An 18,127-nucleotide genomic window follows, 5' to 3' on the forward strand; every position below is an offset into this window, starting at 1 on the left:
TTACTGAGCGATTCCTAGTTAGGGGGCAGAAACACACACGGGGACCCGGCAGCCGAGATGCTCTTGGCCCTGTGCCTCTAACTGGGAGCAGTGGGAAGGAAGATTCCACTGGAGTTCTGGTCTGTCTTCAGTTCATTTTTCTTAAGCCTCCCAATTGGGGGGAGAGGGAGGGCTGGGGAAAATCCCATAGCTTAATTTCAAGAGACAGAAGCTGAAATCCCAAAATGGAACCAGCAATGGCTTAGTATTTAAAATCACAATTAAGTCAGATTCATAGTTTGAAATTCAGATTAAAGCTAAGTAAGGTTTCTTCTGGGATGTGGAGGATTATTCTATTCCTCTGTGCAAATAACATAATTTTCATTTAAGTTTTGAGAAAAGGGGGAAAAAAAGTCTGTTTGTGGAGACTCCAAGAGTGCACGAGCTGGTGCTGGAGAACACGGGTGGGGGGATGAGTCTGGTTTAAAATATTTATTAATTAAAAAAAAGTTAAAATATTTATTTATACAAAGATGATGAGAAAAATCTCATGCAAACTCTGGGCATACAATAAAAATAACTGAAATATTCACATGATGATTTTTTTTTTTTTTTTTTTACAAAATAACTCATTTTAAAATTATCTTAAACAAGAAATCCAAAGGGTGGTAGCGATTCCCTCTCTGGGCTTGAAAGCACCTTTCAGAATAATGGGACGGCCATCACCTGTAAACTGCCATCGTCCTCCAAGGTGCACATGTCAAGACCGGCACGCTCATCACTGTGACTTACAACTAACACGCCGAGACGACTACTCAGAAAATGAGACATCGACCTATGAACACGGGAGTCACGGAGGCCGAGAGCACGGCCAGCCCTTCCCTAGAATGTAAATGGATGCGACGCACTCCTCAAAGTCAGGTTAAGAGAGCCTGGAGAATGGCAGAGATGGCATCTGTTTCTGCTCAATTACAAATCTGCATTGGATTTATAATCTGTGTATATTACAAGATATTTGCATAATTAAAACAATTAAGGGATTGACATATCATGGCAATTAGAAATACATCAGACACTGAATGTTGTACAAAAGAGAGCTTCAATATGAAACAGCGATCCTTTGAGATCCGGCCGTCCCCCTCGGACAGGAGGACCCTGGCAGGATGGGGGCTCAAAGGTTTCCTCCACGAGGGTGGGTTCTGCTCCAGGACTCGCTCGTTCTCCCCCGGGCTCCCCAGGAGGCTCCTGCGGCTCCTTCCTGCAGACTCTTATCTCATCTTGCGAAGTCTGAGTCTGTTTTCTTTGTCTCTCTTTTTAAGGAGCATTATGAACTGGTTGAAAAAATGTTCTTGGTCCTTCTTCTTCTGAACAAGTCGGAACCTTTGATCTCGGCCATATTTCTCAGCAAATTCTTTGAACGTTGTTCTGAAAAATTTAAAAACAAATTGCAAAGTAATTTAGTTTTTTCAGTAACTAACAAGAGAACTGTGGGTTTCCTAGAGAGCAAGTTACACTGCAGAAAAATACACGGCTTGAAGTATGGGATTCTGAACCTGGGTCCTGTTTTGGATGCCGGTTCCCCCGGTAACATGGACAAATCCGTTGGTTCTCTGAGCCTCCGATTTGCTGTTTTTCAAGTGGGGCTAATGATACCACTAATGTCTACTCCCTTTGGCAAATGGGAAGAAAGCACCAGGGAATCTTTTGTTCCAGAGCATGGATTCTTGCCTTGGGGCCTATTAATTTGTTGTTGTTGTTTTCCTTCCAATATTATTTTAACTATATTTCACTATGCTTGGTTTCCTTTGTAATCTTATGCTTTTTTCTTCTGCATTTAAAAAAACATGACTCTCAAAATCACTAGTCTGACTACCAAAAAGATCCCTGATACCCTGTCCCCCCAAAAGGCAAAGAACCCCTCTTTTAGATGATTGTGAGCTTTTTGCTGATTATTCTTTTACTAACTGGATTATCCAAGTCATCTTTAAATCCAGGAGGGGCCTCTACTAGATGGCCAGAATTCATGTCCTCACAGAAAGGAGCCAAGGCAATGCAAAGGGATGGGAACCTTTCATTATAATGGTTTTGGAAGTTCTGGTCCATGATAAAGAAAGCAATAACAAACATCATCATCCCAATCATCTTTGGGGACTCAGAACAGGTAGGTCTCCTCTAGTCTCAGAGCTGGAGGGGTATGGAAGACATCTAGTCTAATGTGGACTAATGCTCATTTCCCATCTTCTCTTTCAAAAATGAGAGCGTTTACCCCTTCATTTATTCCTCTTGTTTGGTCTGTGTGCCCTCTTTTGGAGCAGAGCAGGCACATGATACCAGTCTGAGTGTAACTGAATTCTCACCATATGCTACTGCCTCCCTTATGGAGTTGTTGGAATGCCATTAAAGTCACTTGTACTCGCTATTTTAACTAATAAATATTTGATTAGTAAAAGTTTAAGTGCTTCTTCCTCCCCTGATGAGCCCAAGGAACACACAAGTACAAGGAAGGAGGGAACTGAGCAGTTTGTACATGACAGATTGGGAATGGAAGAACCATTCTTCTTAATCCATTAACAAGAACCCCAAAACTCAATTTATTCCTTATTAGTCACTCATTGTGTGCAAGGCACAGAGGCAGACTTCAAAAATAAAACAAACGGGAAGAAACCCAGACTCGGTCTCCATGAAAGAGTCTGGCATGGCTGTGATATCCAGAGCAGCTGCCTCCTATTCCTCCCCCTGGCCACCTCCACCCCCAGCCAAGGCAGAGAACAGGGCTTGTTGCTTACCTGGGTGACAGCTTGGACTCCTCCAAGAGTTTTCGGAATTCCTCTTTGGCCAGCAATAACTTACTTTTCTTTTCCTTGTATTCTTCTTTTATTCTGGTTTTGACAAACTGTTCGAATATCTTTTAAAAACATCATTAAAAGGAGAAAAGTCATTAGCAAAAATGTCTAGTTTTAGAGTTCAATCCAAAGTACTTGGGACACCCTATAAATAACATGGGTTTGACCAAGTATCTGATTTTTGCCACGTTTGTGGTCTTAAAGTTCATTTGTGTGGAAGGATATAACTAGTTCTGACTCTGAAAGGGACTTTCCAACATACACACTGAAAGAAGCTGAGAATACTTCCATTATGTAGAATCACAGTTTGTATCTAGAAACTGGGAGCTGGATATTTGAAATAAATGAGTCTGATTCCCTCATCAAGTGAATGAAGTCTCCAAGGGTCAGACAGAAACAGTGTCTGGCCAAGGTGGTCCAGTTAGTGAATACAGAGTCATTATTTGAATCTGGTTCTTCTGAAGAGAAATGTAGTATATCTTCCATAGAAATTGATTTTCTTATAAGCAAAAAGCTACTTTTTCACTCAGAAAAAAACGAATTTCCATATCACAGCCTTTTTAATCTTAGAATTCAACATATACTTCTAAGATTTAGGAATACTTTGTCTTGTAAATGTATTCGGTTCTTTCTGTAGCACCACAACTCAATTACAGTATTTAAAACCTCCCACTCCTTTGCTATAGAAGAAAAGGCCCTAATTGAACAGTTTGACAAACCCAACTGGCATTTCCTTCTGCCAAGTGACAGTAACATGAACAAGAAAACCAATCAACTCTAACTGATTCCTCACATTTCAGGTTGTAGAGTCAAATGATCCCTCGGATCCTGAGTCTGGATGTGCCCTTTAAGGATGATGGAAGTTATACAGATGTTTCTGGTGTCCCAAGCATGTGCTTTTGGCCCCTCTGGTTCTCATGGTTCAGAAAATGACAGAAAAGTGGGCAATAGCACAAATAACCTTAAAAATCCAATGCAACATAATGGGGTTGATCAAGAAAGTCACCAATGCATCAACACTAATTGATTAATTAGTTCTCCAATCAATTAGATGAGAGGTTGTGTGTTGTAAGCTTTTTTCCCCCCAGAAGGAGCAGCTCTATTTAAAGGCAATTAATAAATGCTTGTGATTACTTCTTGACTATTGTTTCATATCAGTATATTTTACTTTAAAAATTTTAATGATTTGCATAATAATGATCTGTTTCAAATTTCTACGATTATCTTTTCCTTTCTGTTCATTTTTGTTGTTTATTGTTGTGTTTGTTTATCTAGATGATGCTTCTCATGGAAATAAAGTTTAGATTTTCCATAAGCAATTTCAGCCCACTCAAGACACTTCTTTTCTGGGGATTTTAAAAACTAACTCATCAGATCTGTTAATCTGAGCAGATTCTTTTCAAAGAATGACAAATCTCAAAATTACATGGTTGAGGGAGATGAAAAAAACCAAAATTCTGTCCATTAATGAATGAATCCACCAAAATGTAATTCCCTTTCACCATCCTGTCAAGCAGCCAATGAACACTTTAATAAATTAGATGAACCAAGAAGATTACAGCTAACGTCCATCAATAAATAATAAATTAATGACTATAAATAAGAGAAGAACTATTCCACACAGAATTATATGGATTATGTTGTCTAGAACCTGAAAGGACCTTAGAAGTTATCAGGTCTATATATTGCATAAAGGAAATGGAAACAAGTTCAGAACAAGGAGCACCTTGTCCAAGGTCATACAGATCATAAGCAAGAGATTGAATCCACATATACAGCTTCTTTGACTGTTTATTGCATATTTTTTATGCAATTTGGATCTGTTGGAGCATTAAACTAAGAAGCCATGTTCTTGCTTTCATTTGATGGATGGTTTTACGTTTCTGTGTGTGTGTCTTGCTTTATTTTAAACACTACCAGCTTTCAATAAGGTGCCTCCAAATTGAGCAATGATTAGGAGAGATGCCCAAGGGGGCTGATCTGATGATCCCTGATAGGCATTTGCCAGTCAACAGAGATGAGGTTGTTGCTCCTTAGTGGTTCCCATTTGCTGCCTGAGTAAGTGAACTGTATGAATCCAAGCTCTCCAGGATGTAACACAATTCAGCCTTCTCAGACTTCTCCAGATTAGTTCCCTTCGCATGTGTTACATGTTGGCAAAGTGGAATCATCCCTCCTGCCGGATAACTGCCTGCCATCTCTTGCCTCCACAAACAAGTCCCTATTCTTAGGAGTTCCTTGCTCCCTTCCTTTGCCCACTGAATCCCTACCCGCTAAAGCTTTAGCCTCTACTTCCTCTTGGAAGAAAACCTGCTCTTCTGAGGTTCTTAATGCCGTTTATCTCAGAAATCATTTTGTTTCACTTTTAATTGATGCAATTAATGCATCATATCAAGTTTACTACTTCTCTGTGAGGATATTATTTTACCTACACTACACTAAGCCTGATGAATGAAGGGCTAATGTCTTCTCAAAACTGTGCACGTCTACCATTCACTAGTAAAGTGCTCAGCAAATACTGTTGAGATATGTAAGGTGTCTATGTGTACGTGTACATCCATATATATAATACATGTACAAATATAGTCATTAAATGTATATATATATAGAGAATGAATAATCATGGCTTTCACGTCCCATTAACTATAAAGACTATGAGGTCATATGTTGCAGGCATTGGTAAATTTTCCAAATTTTAGTATTTTATCATATACCTTGGAAAAGCAACATTCCATTTTCTGCCTTTATTAGACTTATGCCCCCTCCCCCTCATCCTACCCCAACATTGGCCCCAGTAGAAATTCAATATTAAGACATAGAGACCCTCCACAATGGTTCTCATTTGTAGTCAAGGTGAGCACTTTAGAACTACAATTGAATGTCTCTTCCTGGGACAGGTTAGGGGAAGGATATTTTGATATGATAACAAAGTAGGGATGTTGGTCTTGATGGGCCTAAAATATTCAATTTTTAATAACCTAAAAAAAACCTTTCCAATTTTACTTAAATATACAAATGTCTTCTCTCTCTCTCTCTCTCTCTCTCTCTCTGTCTCTCTCTGTCTCTCTTCTTTTTTTTTCTGTCTGTCTCTCTCACCTATGTCTGTCTCTCTTCCCAGCCATTTGCAAACCATGCTACCTGCCCTCTCATCCCTAACCTTCTCCTATAATTAAACCTCAGACTCCAATCCCAACATTTGAACTTTCAATTGATCTTGTCCTACCCCCTCCTGAAGTAACCCCATCCCCTTCTCTTTTAGTTTTCCCTTGTTGGAATAAAAATTTGTTGACGTGAAAGCCTGTCATGTTTGCTTGTATTGCTATCAACAGCACTTGGAATAGTGGCTACCATAGACTAGGAACTGAATATATGATTTTAATTCATTAATCTTTCCTCACAAGATTTATTTCCCATGATTTGCCTGTGATTTTTCTGGCCCTCATACTGTTTATCTACAATCTTTTGAAAGAATATTGGCCAAACATGAAAACTTCACTTAGGATATAGGAGATAATCTCAGAGAATCACCCAGAGGAGCTTCTGCAGAATTTTTAGTTGCATGTGAGAAATTCCCATGCCTGAAACACCTTTTCATGGTGACAGGACTTCAGGGAGTCCCTCCTGCCATTTGCCTTGCTGCTTCCCGATGGGAAGGGCTACAGCAGGGATTCCCATTTGCAGATATCAAAAGGGTTGGTCAAACCCAGCGCTGGCCACAAGGACACAGACACCGGCACTCCCCATGAGGGAATGATGGACCTGTAGTATTCACACATCCGTAATTTCTGTCAACCCACAGACAAAAACTCACCTGCTTGCGCTCCTCAGAATTAAGGAGCAGGTAGCGGGGGTCAAATACGATTTTGTGTAGTTCCTTTTCCCAGGTGGAAAATGCTGACACCTGATGAGAAATATCAGAGGCATTATCGGTATCTACAGATGCAGGTATAGGGGAATTACTCAGTAGTGTCCAATAGCAGTAGAAGAAAAAGGCCCAGTAATATAGGACTACATACAAACAAGGTTTGGTCAGAGATGACCAAAATTACAAAGAAAGTATCAGGAGGATTACAAACATTTAAATTGGGCCAGTCACCATAATGCTCTTCACTGAGAGAAATATCCGCACGTTCTGTGCTGAATATGGGTCACCGCGATGGTTCTAGTGGCTTGAGCTAAGTTCTATTTGCTTATAATGATGAACTGAAAACTTGGAATCTTGAAATAATTAAATCTTTTTGGGGAAGAGCTCCAGGTCCCACCTCTTTGGTGAGTCTTCCAGAAGGCTCTCGGGGTACTTCGAGAATTAGAGTGAAGTGGGAATTTGCTCCTTTGCCAGATTAGAGGGAGAATCCTGATGAGAACGTCTTTATTAGAACATTAACCATGTGAAACGACTTGAGGAGAACTTAGAAGCATTTTTCACGTGGCAGACATTGTGGGTATTGCCAGAGCTACGGAAACAATATGGAAACCAGGCTTTCCCTTTAGTCATTTATATTCTTCAGGAGAGATACTGCACACAAGATAACTGTGTAAATATGTCTGCATATATTAGATTTAACATATATTTCTACCATGTTTAACATAATTTGGATAATTGCCATCGAGGAAGAAATTGGGGGAATGGGGGGAAGGAAATTGGAGCATAAGGTTTGCAAAAATCAATGTTGAAAAATTATCCTTGCATATGTTTTGAAAATAAAAAGCTTTAATAAAGAAAAAACTTTTTAAAAATGTAAAAAGAGGAATATCCAGTCTGAGAAAAAGGAGATATTGCACATAGAGAGGTCACAAAATGCAAAGTAGGCAAAAGGTTCCAGAAGATCATTTAGAAAGAATAAGTGTGTCAATAACTGGGAAGACCATCACTGGCCCAGTCTCCTGGGCTGGGTTTAGAAAGAAGATGGGGGCCACCCAACACCAGGAGCAGATCCCCTGAAAGGCCTCCTGCCACCAGGATCTGCTCTTCAGGCAAGGAAATGGGCATGGAGACCACCTACTGTGCGCCCGGCTCTCTGCTAGTAGGTCATTGCATCCTCAGCATGGCCTCCCAGGCAGGTGCTGTTGTTATTAGCCTTATTTGGCTGGATTGGGTCAGCCAGGTCTGGTCAGCGTGTCCCCAGAGTGGACATGGATCAAGGAAGACCACACTTTAAATCTTCTCTCTGACACTGACTGACTGTGTGCTCCTGAGCATGTCACTGAACCACTTGCAGCCTCAGTTTTCATCTATAAAATGGGGATAATGGACAGCAACTACCTCCTCAGCTGGCTGTGAGGATCAAGTGAGAATGTGATGTTTCCTCAGCCTTTTGCGCCATCATTAGTGTCACAAGCTGTGGACACAGAATTAACATTAAGTGACACAACTGGAGACGTGTCCAAACATAGAGAGGGCCATGCTGACGTCCAAGATGGAGTCCTAAAGGAATCACGGACGGTCTTGGAGGCAGGAAGTCCTGAATCTGAATCCTGCCTTAGACACAGACTGGCTATGGATCTCCAAGCAAGTCATCCTCAGCTTCCTCATCTGTAAAATGGGGATAATACCTTGATGAACATGACTTAGGAAGTTAATACCTGCTATGATCCTCCAGGTAGGAAGAAGGAACCAGTGTCAGAAGCCTATTCTTATGGTTGACAAGAAGCCCTGAGATGGTGACTCAGCCATTGTTGGAGGTGAAGAGGGTGCTTTTAAGGTTGGGAGGCATTTAGGGTTAGGGTTAGAGTCGGGCATTTAGGGTTAGGGTTAGGGTTAGAGTCGGGAGGCGGGAGGCATTTAGGGTTAGAGTCGGGAGTCGGGAGACTCCCGGCTGAATCCTTCTAAGCTTTGAAGGATCCTGGAGGAGCCTTCAGAAGCCCTGGAGCCCATGCCAAGGACTGTGTCCAGTCTGTGATCCCAGCGCCAAGGAATACCCAAGCCCCCGCAGCCAAGGTCGTTCAGCTGAGTGAAGGAGCGACTGCCCATTAGCTCAGACTCACTGGGAAGGGAACTGGGTGTGGCGAATGTTTTGTGTTAACAGCTTTAACTCTGAGCTCAGTCTCCCCAAAATGAAGTCGGTAGGAGGGAGAAGATAGCTCTGGGTGTTGCTGGGAAATGTATGAACTTCTGTTTTCATTATTTATTCTAAGTAGATAGGTGCATAACAGCTAATGGGAATTAGCTAAATTAAGCTGGAATACTATTCATCCAAGTGATTTATCGATGAGTGGCAGTTGATAAAGAGGGAAGTGAACTGGAACCGTGTCAAGTGGAAAGCTATAGAATCTCCCCTCTGCCCTCCCATAACATAAATTGGGGAATAGCTGAACTAAGTATGGCAGAAGAATTGGATGGAATCCTATTGTGCCACGAGAAATGACAAAATAGTGATTTCCGAGAAATCTGGAAAATTTTCTATCAACTCATATGGAGTGAATTGAGAAGGAGATAACAATTCATAATGTGAACATGCTGACATAAAACTCTTAAAAGTTAAAAACAAAACAAAATCAAGACTCTGATCAATATAATAAGTGATTTCCAAGGTGATGGAAAAGGCTCCCTTTTTCTGACAAAGAGGTGGTAGATCAAATACGCAGCATAAGACAGAGTCAGGACTTCCCCCGATTTTGGTTTTGTTTATGCATATTTATTATAGGATGGTGTTTTTCTTTTCTCAGAGGGAGATAAAGTAGAGAAAATATAAATAGATGTTAATTGAAAGAAAAGTTAAAAAGAATGCAATATCTAGGCCCTCAGAAATACCCTTAAAGGAACGTTCGACATTTATGTAATACCCCAGTTCATGAAGAAAAGGATGACCTTTACTGGGTCACATCATGTCGCCCCATGAAAATCAGCTGCGATGAATGGATACTGTCCTCCCTGAGTGACTGATGTTGGCCATACAGACACATTTCTTTTCGTGGCCCCATCAAAAAGACATAAAAAGTGTGTCTCCTCTCTTTCGGTACAAACTGTTCTTCACCACCTAAACCTTGGAGACATTTTGGGGACTTCGATTTTTGATGATTTTCAGCTTCAGAGAACGTGCTTCCATCTTAACATCTAACAATTCCCCGGAGCTTTCATTCATCTTCTAAGCAGGTGAATATGATCAGATAACAGACTGTTGGTGGGGAGGATGGATGGGAGCAGTAATCTGCATTTCCAAGTTATTTGTATTCATTCTTCTGTTGGAATGGCAGCACAAACCCAACTCAAATGAGACTGGAAAGTATCAGGATCCTCATTAGCAAAAATCTCCCAACCAAGGAATCGCAGCCACATTCAAGAAATGATAGAAATTGAGCCAGCTGGCTCTTTTCAATATGACAGATAGGCAGGTCTTTCAAGCAGAGCTAATACCAAATTTACATTAATATAATACTCTATTGGTATTTGGGGTTAGTTTCCAACAGAAAAGAGCCAGAGAACTTAGGCATTAATAAAGTTAAATGAAATTTCACTTACATTTGCTCAAATGTTAATAACGCTATTATGTCTTACAGGAGATGGGTCACGGCCTCAGGTGAATAAGTCAGTCAGGAACGGCTTACCGGCTTACCGGGATGTATTCTGAAATTTAGAATTCCACCGCTCGGCACTATCTGTTCCATCACGAATGCACACTTGGTTAAAATTGATTGATAAACTCATGCATTCCAATCCAATCATCAATAAAAGCACCATGATTTAAAGTGAGAGGCTATCTACACTGACTGATTTTCAAAGCAAGGGCAAAATTCTGTGCTTTGGGAACTGAAGGGGGAAAATGCGATCGAATTCAATTGGATTGGATTATAAAACATGTTCTATTACGTTGTTTACACAGGGAAAACAATGGAAGAAAAAACAAATAAACAATAGCTTCGTTTCTCCACAGATGAATTCTCAGGAAAGAGCTGGGTTTTTCAGCATACAAGGCATTATGTCTTTGCTGTATCAGTGAATCATTAATTATTCAATTTGTACCTACTCTGTGTTTAACAATGAGCTGAGAACATAGATGCTTAATGGAGGGAAAAGATGCACAGACATTAAACCACTGAATGAGAGCCCTCAGGAATAAGGGAACTGGTCAATGGGACTATCAAGCTGCTTTCAGTGACTTTTGAGTCACTCAAAGTGACCTTCATCCCTTCCTTCAAAGCATTGTTTGGGGGCTCACATAAACAAAATGCATGTAAATCTGAAGAAGGTACTATCTGATACGAACTATTTTGATTAATCTTATTTTCCTGCTCTTCTCAATTTTTTTTATGAGATGATGATGATGATGATGAATTCACTAATCAAAAAGTTATTAAGCAGAGCCCTAGGAATTGGAATAAGACACATGTCAAAATGTTATTCTCTGAAATTTCTCTTGGAAAACACAAGAGGTATGATGTGCTTGGAGAAGAACATATGGCCCGAGTCTACAAAGAATCAGCCAGTGAGTTTGAGTTTAATTCCTGATAAGTATATTATTAGAGAGACCACCTAGAAAAGAGGTATTGATCTCAAAAACCTATGGAAAACATATAGACATAAGCTCTAGAGAATGGCACAAAGAAGTAGATTTGTAACTAGCTGGATGACCACTGTCCTCTCTAAAGGAAATGATGAATAATTCTCTATCATCTTAGAAGTTGGCCTCCTATTAAGTGACAAGGAATCTGAGTTGGGGTCAAAGATATTAAACCTTTTTAGGAATGCCTTGAATAATAACTTATGATATTTTTGATAGTTTTACCAATAAGATGATGTTGGTAGGGACACTGAAAGTGGTGCATGTTGAATTCAGGGGTCATCCAAAAGAATTGGGGTTGTTCAGTATTGAGAGAGATGACTTTGGGGGTGAGTGACAGCTGCTTGCAGACCCTTCCATGACCATCATGGGAAAGATAATTAAGCTTATCCTACCGAGTCTCAGAGGGAAGAATCGGATCAGAGGGAAGAAAGTTTTTTTTAAAACGGCAAATGTAGATTCAGAAAGTGAAAAACAGTTTCAAATGATTACCTCTTTTCCATCAGTGACTCTCCTGTGTTTCAAGGACATGAGCATCATGCCTTACTTGGGGGAGCCGAGAAGCTGATTACCTGAAATCTCATCATCATCTAGACTAAGTTTTTGATTCCCAACCTCCGCATCTCATCCTCAGTTGCCTCTCCCCTCTGATTAGAGGGCTGGAGGGCGGAGCATTAAACACCACCCCCCCCAAAGGCTTCCTGTATAGAGGATGCATAACTTTCCAGGGAACTTTCCATCTTCCCTCACTGGCTCGGTCTGGTTTCATCTCCAGGGATATCTCTGCCCCACCCACCTTCAGCTTCCTCTTATGTATTTTCTTCCCCCATTAGATTTGAACTTCCTCAAGGGCGTGAACTTTTTTTCATTTTCTTATTTGTATTCTCGGTGCTTAGCACACTGCCTGGCACAAAGGAGGCGTTTCATAAATCTTTATAAAACTGAATTGATTAGAGCTATTCAGTTGTGAAATGGGCTACCTTAGAATAGTCTGGGTTCTTCTCCAGCTGGAGTACCCAGCCAGCCAACTATGAGGTTTGTAATGGGGAACCTAATGTCTCTTGGTGGTTTGACTGTATGATCAATCTCTCTTCAAAGATTTTGTGATTCTACAATGCCTTAAAGTTCCTCTCAAAATGATCCTACTACTTCTCCTACATGTATGTCTTGTTATTATACTATAATTTGAAAGCCATTGCGGACCAGAGGAAAGAGGGCTAGCCTTAGAGTAAGTGGATATTACTAGAAACTCAACTTTGGTCCTCAATACTCAAGTGGCCTTGGGCAGGTCAATGAATTACTCTAGTCCCCAGTTTCCTCATTTAAACATGTCAAATTTTGGTTAATTCATCTCTAAAGTCAGTTTGAGCTCAATATTTATGCTCTTGTAATTGTGCTAAAACCCCACATAAACATATACACAAACGTGTCTGACTACATGTGTACATCTGTGTTATGTCTACATGGACTCCTTCCTTCTTTTCTTCCTTTCTTCAAAGCATTGCTTGGGGGCTCACATAAACAAAATGCATGTACATCTGAAGGTTCTATGTGACAGGAGTTATTTTGATTGATCGTATTTTCTTGCTCAATTTTTTATGAGATGATGATGATGATGAATTCACTAATCAAAAAATTTTTAAGCAGAGCCCTGGAAATCGAAATAAGACACATGTCAAAATGTTATTCTCTGAAGCTGCCGGAAGAGAATGACTTAAAAAAATATGCCCATGCATTGTAGTAAAGGAAAAATAAAAGTGAAAATTGGTTGAGGAAATGGGGGTTATTAATTCTGAAAAATCTAAGTCTTTGGGTCATTTTTTTTTCTCACCAAGATGTCTTATTGCACAGGGATTAGAATTGGTTTGGTTTGATCCCAGAGCACTGAGCTAGGAGATATAGAAGCAATCTGGAGAGAGGCAGATATAAGGAAAAATGAAAAGCTATTTCTACCTTGGAAGATCAAGGAAGCTTTTGCACAGAGGGAACATTCAAGTGGGGACATTAGCAGAAACAAAATGTAGGGATCAAGGGAAGGAAGGCTTTTGGGGAGACATAGTGAGCAAAAACATGGGAAGACAAGAAACAGATGAAGAGAAGAATCCATTTTGGCTCAAGTGTAGAGTATTGGGAGGGGTGTGGGGGGAGGAGTAGAAGAGACTAAGTTTAGAAAATTAAATTGGATCTTACTTGTGGAAGGTTTCCAATACTGGAAGCGGGAGCTAGAGTTCATTTTTCTTTCAGTAAGCTTATTCGATGGATTTGATCCCCCTTGGGTATTGTTGACTTTCTCTCTCTAAAATACCCCTTTATCTAATCAGTTGCTACATCTCGTTGGTTAAATCTACCTCACAAAATATCCCTCCATCTCCACTTTCACTCCATCTACTTTTTGCACACCTGCATCTACTTTCACATAAGTTACTAAAAGGTTTCTCTAAATCTAGCCAATTCCCTCTGCAATCCATCCTGCACTCTGCTTCTGAAATAAAATCCCAAGGACATCCCTCCCCTACTCAGAATCCTCCAGTTTCTCCCCATTGTCTATGGGATAAAAGGATATTCATATGTACCGTACATGTACAAACACACAAACCTATTCACTCCACTCAGCATTATGGCAAGAAATATCCCTGTCAATTTTTTATGTGGAGTGTCTTGAGAGGAGCCCCCTCCCCACTTTGCCTTCTGCAGTCACCTTGTTGCCCCCAGTTATTCTTTTCTTTCCTCAACACCCCATCTTGACCAGTCTCGGGAGGGAGGCCATAGGGAGAGTCTGTGGTGCACTAGTCCACATGCTACAGGGTAGAGGTTGCTATATTTCTCTGAGCTATTTAAAGTGTTCATTATAATTCATGCTGCATGCACGTTTCCATGATCACCTTCTGTGTCCCTTTTCATTTTGGAGAAGAAATCCAGCTGGGCAGGAAAAGAGTCTGGACTGCTTTTTGTACCCAAAAGGCAACTTAGGAAATCAGAGGCATTGGAAAAACACATTTGAGGAAAAGATGACTTTTGTCTTCTTGCTCTAAACTGAAAATATAGTTCTAAATTTGGCAAAGGGCAAACCACTACCTCGTTCTGTTTAAATTATTGTCTTCATCTCTACAAATTCCCAGGGAAAATAAAAGATAAAACCCAATTCAACACCCAGTTGAAAAGCCCTGTGCTCAGATTCAAGGCACAAAGGTGAAAAAAACGGTCCTGATATTTTCTCGCAGTACGGCACGTCTAAACCGACCTTCTGCTTATTAACAGGCTCATTGTCTTTGGGAATTCTGGCCAGAATGTTTAGGGACCTTGGACATAGCAAAAGGTTGGCAATCCATGTATCCACACAGATAGTTAAGCTCTCTTACAAGCCAGAAGAGAGGGGGATATTTATGCATATGCGTATGTATACAAATATGTGCATAGACACTCATTTAGACACATATGTACAATCACACATGGATGTGTGTATATGCACATGTGTGCACGTACTCCCAGATTTATAGGTTGCTAGAATTAGAAACTCCTCAAAAATTCTCTTGTTCGTTCCCTTTATTTTAAAGATGGAAAATTACAGCTTGAAGAGGAGACGTGTCCAGGTCGCACAACTAGTAATGGCAGAATGTGGATCAATGCCACATTTCTTGGCCATTGTGCCACCCTTCTTGCACTCTGACTCCCCAATCCCATGTGTCCTCTCTGGATCCTCAAAATGACCCTTGTCCTCTGATTAGGAAGCTGCTCAAATACCTTAATTTCTGATGGGGATTTGGGGCCACTCCTTTTTTTGTTGCCTACTTTCTAACTAACAAAATGTGTGTTCTAGCTCCCCCACCACAGCAGCACCCAATTTACATGCCGGAAGTGAGCAAACTATGCAGGATAAACCCAAAATGACTTGATGGCTGTTTGGGGCTCAAGCTCCCGCCCTCTCCCATCCTACTGATTGGCCAATTTCCCCAACTCTTCAATCCCACAATAATTGAAAAAATTTCAGGTATCCCTCTCCACGGGGGTCATCTCCCAACCCTGCCGAGCCATTCTCCCCTTCTCTTTGTCTCTTGTTGCATATTGTCAGTACGCCCTCTTGGTCCCCTTCTCTTTCTTCACTGTATCATTCAGATATGTGAGTCTGTAACATTTCTCTCATTCACACCATAAATAACAGAAATCAATAATACAAAGGTCCGCTTTATCATTATTGTGCATCCAGCACCAAGCAGGGTGATCCTGTCCACAATCTTGTAACTATCATCACTATTTTGAAGATGTGAAAATTGTGGTAAAGGAGGCATTACAGGGATACAATTTCAGGGCTAAAGGGTCTCCAGAGACCATGTAGGTCAAGCTCAGTCTGACCAATGGATGATTAGTCTTGGTTTTGAGGTCCTCAGTGGGGGTGGGTGTAAAAGGCTGAAACTCTGAGTTGATGCACTGGGGTCAGACAATCGAGCACTTAAAGCTAATTACCAATTGGACAATACTCTGTTAGCAAATGCTGCGAAAATGGCCCTTCCCACCATTCTGTGCTCGTTTGCTCTTTTGGCATATACAGAGAATTGTGGGAGGGATTAGGGGGTGGAGTGAGACAAGTCAGAGCCACTTTGGCAATAGAGGAGGAGAAGGAAGGGTGTGGAGATCCTGCGTCCATTCCCTTCACTTCTTCCCCTAAAGACCAAGGGCTTTTGCTTATCCTGACTCCGGCTAAGACATCCAGGTGCTAACTTGACCTTCACAGGTAGGCACGGACACGTCCCTATGAGATGTCCACTTGGGGCATCACTCTGACTGGCAGGACTTTGCCTGACCTAATGCTTAAATTGGTCTCTGTGGACTTGTTCACTGCTCTCAGTTCTTCCCCTGGGTCAGTAGAAGAAGGTGAAACCCTTCTCTGCAATTCTAATATTTAAAGGTCACTGAAGAGCAGGGAATGGTCATATCTTGAGTGTCAGAGGCAGGACTTGCACCCAGGCCTCTCTGTATTGGGGTCCAGTACTCTGCCTGCTCTTTAGTGTCACCTGCAAGGCACTTAATGAATACATGCTTCCTGAAAATGGTAAAACAAACAAACAAACAAACAAAAACAATTCCAGGCTCAAAAGGAAGTATTCCATTAGAAGCTTCCTGGAGAGACATTTCATGTGTTAGCATCCCACTGAGGCAGAATTCACTTACCCCTCTTTCCAGAAGCATGTCTCGGAAGTGGGTGGCTCGCTCTTCCAATGGAAGCAGGATCTGATTTGGAGGAAGGGGTGGAGGAGTGTTCTGGGCTTGATCTTCCCTTTCCATCTTCTCCAACTCAATGCTCTGAGGACCTTCAAGTCTTTAAAGACATAGGAAACACACAGTTGAATTGCCCAGATTCAAGAAGGAAATCACTGACTTTACATGGGCGAAGGGAGTGATCTATTATAAAAGCCCCGTAAAATGTATGACTTCTTGGAAGACTAACTGTACTTGATTTTAAGTGAGCACAATTCTCTGTGATTAGTTGGGTAAGTAAGATAATTCTTCATCAGCTCCACAGAAAGGTGGCCACAATCTCCAGGGCCTCACCATTCCCCTAATCAAGACTTTTGCTGTGTGCCCACATCTCCCACAACTCCTTCTGTCTTATTTCCCTCTGCTTTTCAAGGCTCCCACCATCCTGCCAATCACCCATGATCACAACTGTCTTGGCTTCTTTACTTTTCACTCACACTCACACTCAGTTGACAAATATTGTTGATTCTTTCTCAAACATGGCTCATCAGAATCCCCTCCTCTACATGCACACAGTTATTTTCCTTCTTCAGAAACTTATTTCTCATCTAAACCAATTCATCAGCTTCATAATTGGAATCCATGACTCAAGTATCTCCCCACTCCAATCCATCACCTGCTCAACTGCCAAAGGGATTTTCTTAATGGCCAGGTCTCACTGTGGTGGTGATTAGTATGGGCGGAGTACTGTACAAGGGCCAGGGGTCCCCTATGTCACAAGGATTAAATATAAACTTCTCTGGTTCTTTATAATGAACAGAAGCAGGAGATCATTGTACACGGCAACAGCAATATTGTACAAGGATCAATTCTGATGGCCGTGGCTCTCTTCAACAATGAGAGGATTGAGACCAGTTCCAATGATCTTGTTATGAAAAGAGCCACCTGCACCCAGAGGAAGGATTGGGGAGACTGAGTCTGCATCACCCCAAAGCATCCTCACTCTTTTTGTTGCTGTTTGCTTGCATTTTGTTTTTGTTATAATTTTTTCTAGTTTGATTTGATTTTTCTTGTACAGCAAGATAATTACATGAATAAGTATGCGTATATTGGATTTAACATATATTTCTACCATGTTTAACATTTATTGGACTACTTGCCATCTAGGAGAAGGAGTGGGAGAAGGGGGGGAAACTGGAACACAAGGTTTTGCAAGGGCTAGTGTTGCAGAATTATCCATGCATATGGCGTTATGCTTTAATAAAAAAGAAAGAAAATAAAACTCTTTATAAGTAGGCACATTTCAGCTTTCAAGTCTTCTTACATGGTCCTCTCCTTCTTGCCCCTATCATCCAATGATTCCAGCACAATGGCAGCATGACCCATCCCCCACCTCCATGTTTCTGTACTACCCATCCTCCAGGTCTTCATCAGTTCTATTTTTTGGAGTTTATGGCTTCCTTGAAGACCTGGCTCAGGACACTTTTTGCCCCTTTCTCCAAGCTCCATGGACCCTCTCTCCCCATAGTATTTTATTATCATTCCAAATGCATTATACTTAAACTATGTTCCAAGTTGACTATTTTTAAACTTCTAGAAGAAATGGGAATCTTC

General features: G+C 41.0%; 1 protein-coding gene across 2 annotated transcripts in view; it reads right to left on the bottom strand.

Annotated features, from left to right (window-relative positions):
• Nucleotides 1–468: 468 nt before the first annotated feature.
• The window catches only part of LOC100913544 (transcription elongation regulator 1-like protein), a 114,801-nt gene continuing 97,142 nt past the window's right edge, over nt 469–18,127 (bottom strand). For both annotated transcript variants that reach the window (XM_031957042.1, XM_031957043.1), the window contains exons 6-9: nt 16,487–16,634; nt 6,634–6,723; nt 2,766–2,884; nt 469–1,404 (exon numbers count right to left, since the gene is read on the bottom strand). In XM_031957042.1, the coding sequence (XP_031812902.1) occupies nt 1,248–1,404; nt 2,766–2,884; nt 6,634–6,723; nt 16,487–16,634 (514 nt within the window). In that variant the 3' untranslated portion in view covers nt 469–1,247. The remainder of the gene's footprint in view (nt 1,405–2,765; nt 2,885–6,633; nt 6,724–16,486; nt 16,635–18,127) is intronic.

The sequence above is a fragment of the Sarcophilus harrisii genome, chromosome 2 (genome assembly GCF_902635505.1).
Source record: "Sarcophilus harrisii chromosome 2, mSarHar1.11, whole genome shotgun sequence".
In the NCBI taxonomy this organism is placed as follows: Eukaryota; Metazoa; Chordata; class Mammalia; order Dasyuromorphia; family Dasyuridae; genus Sarcophilus; species Sarcophilus harrisii.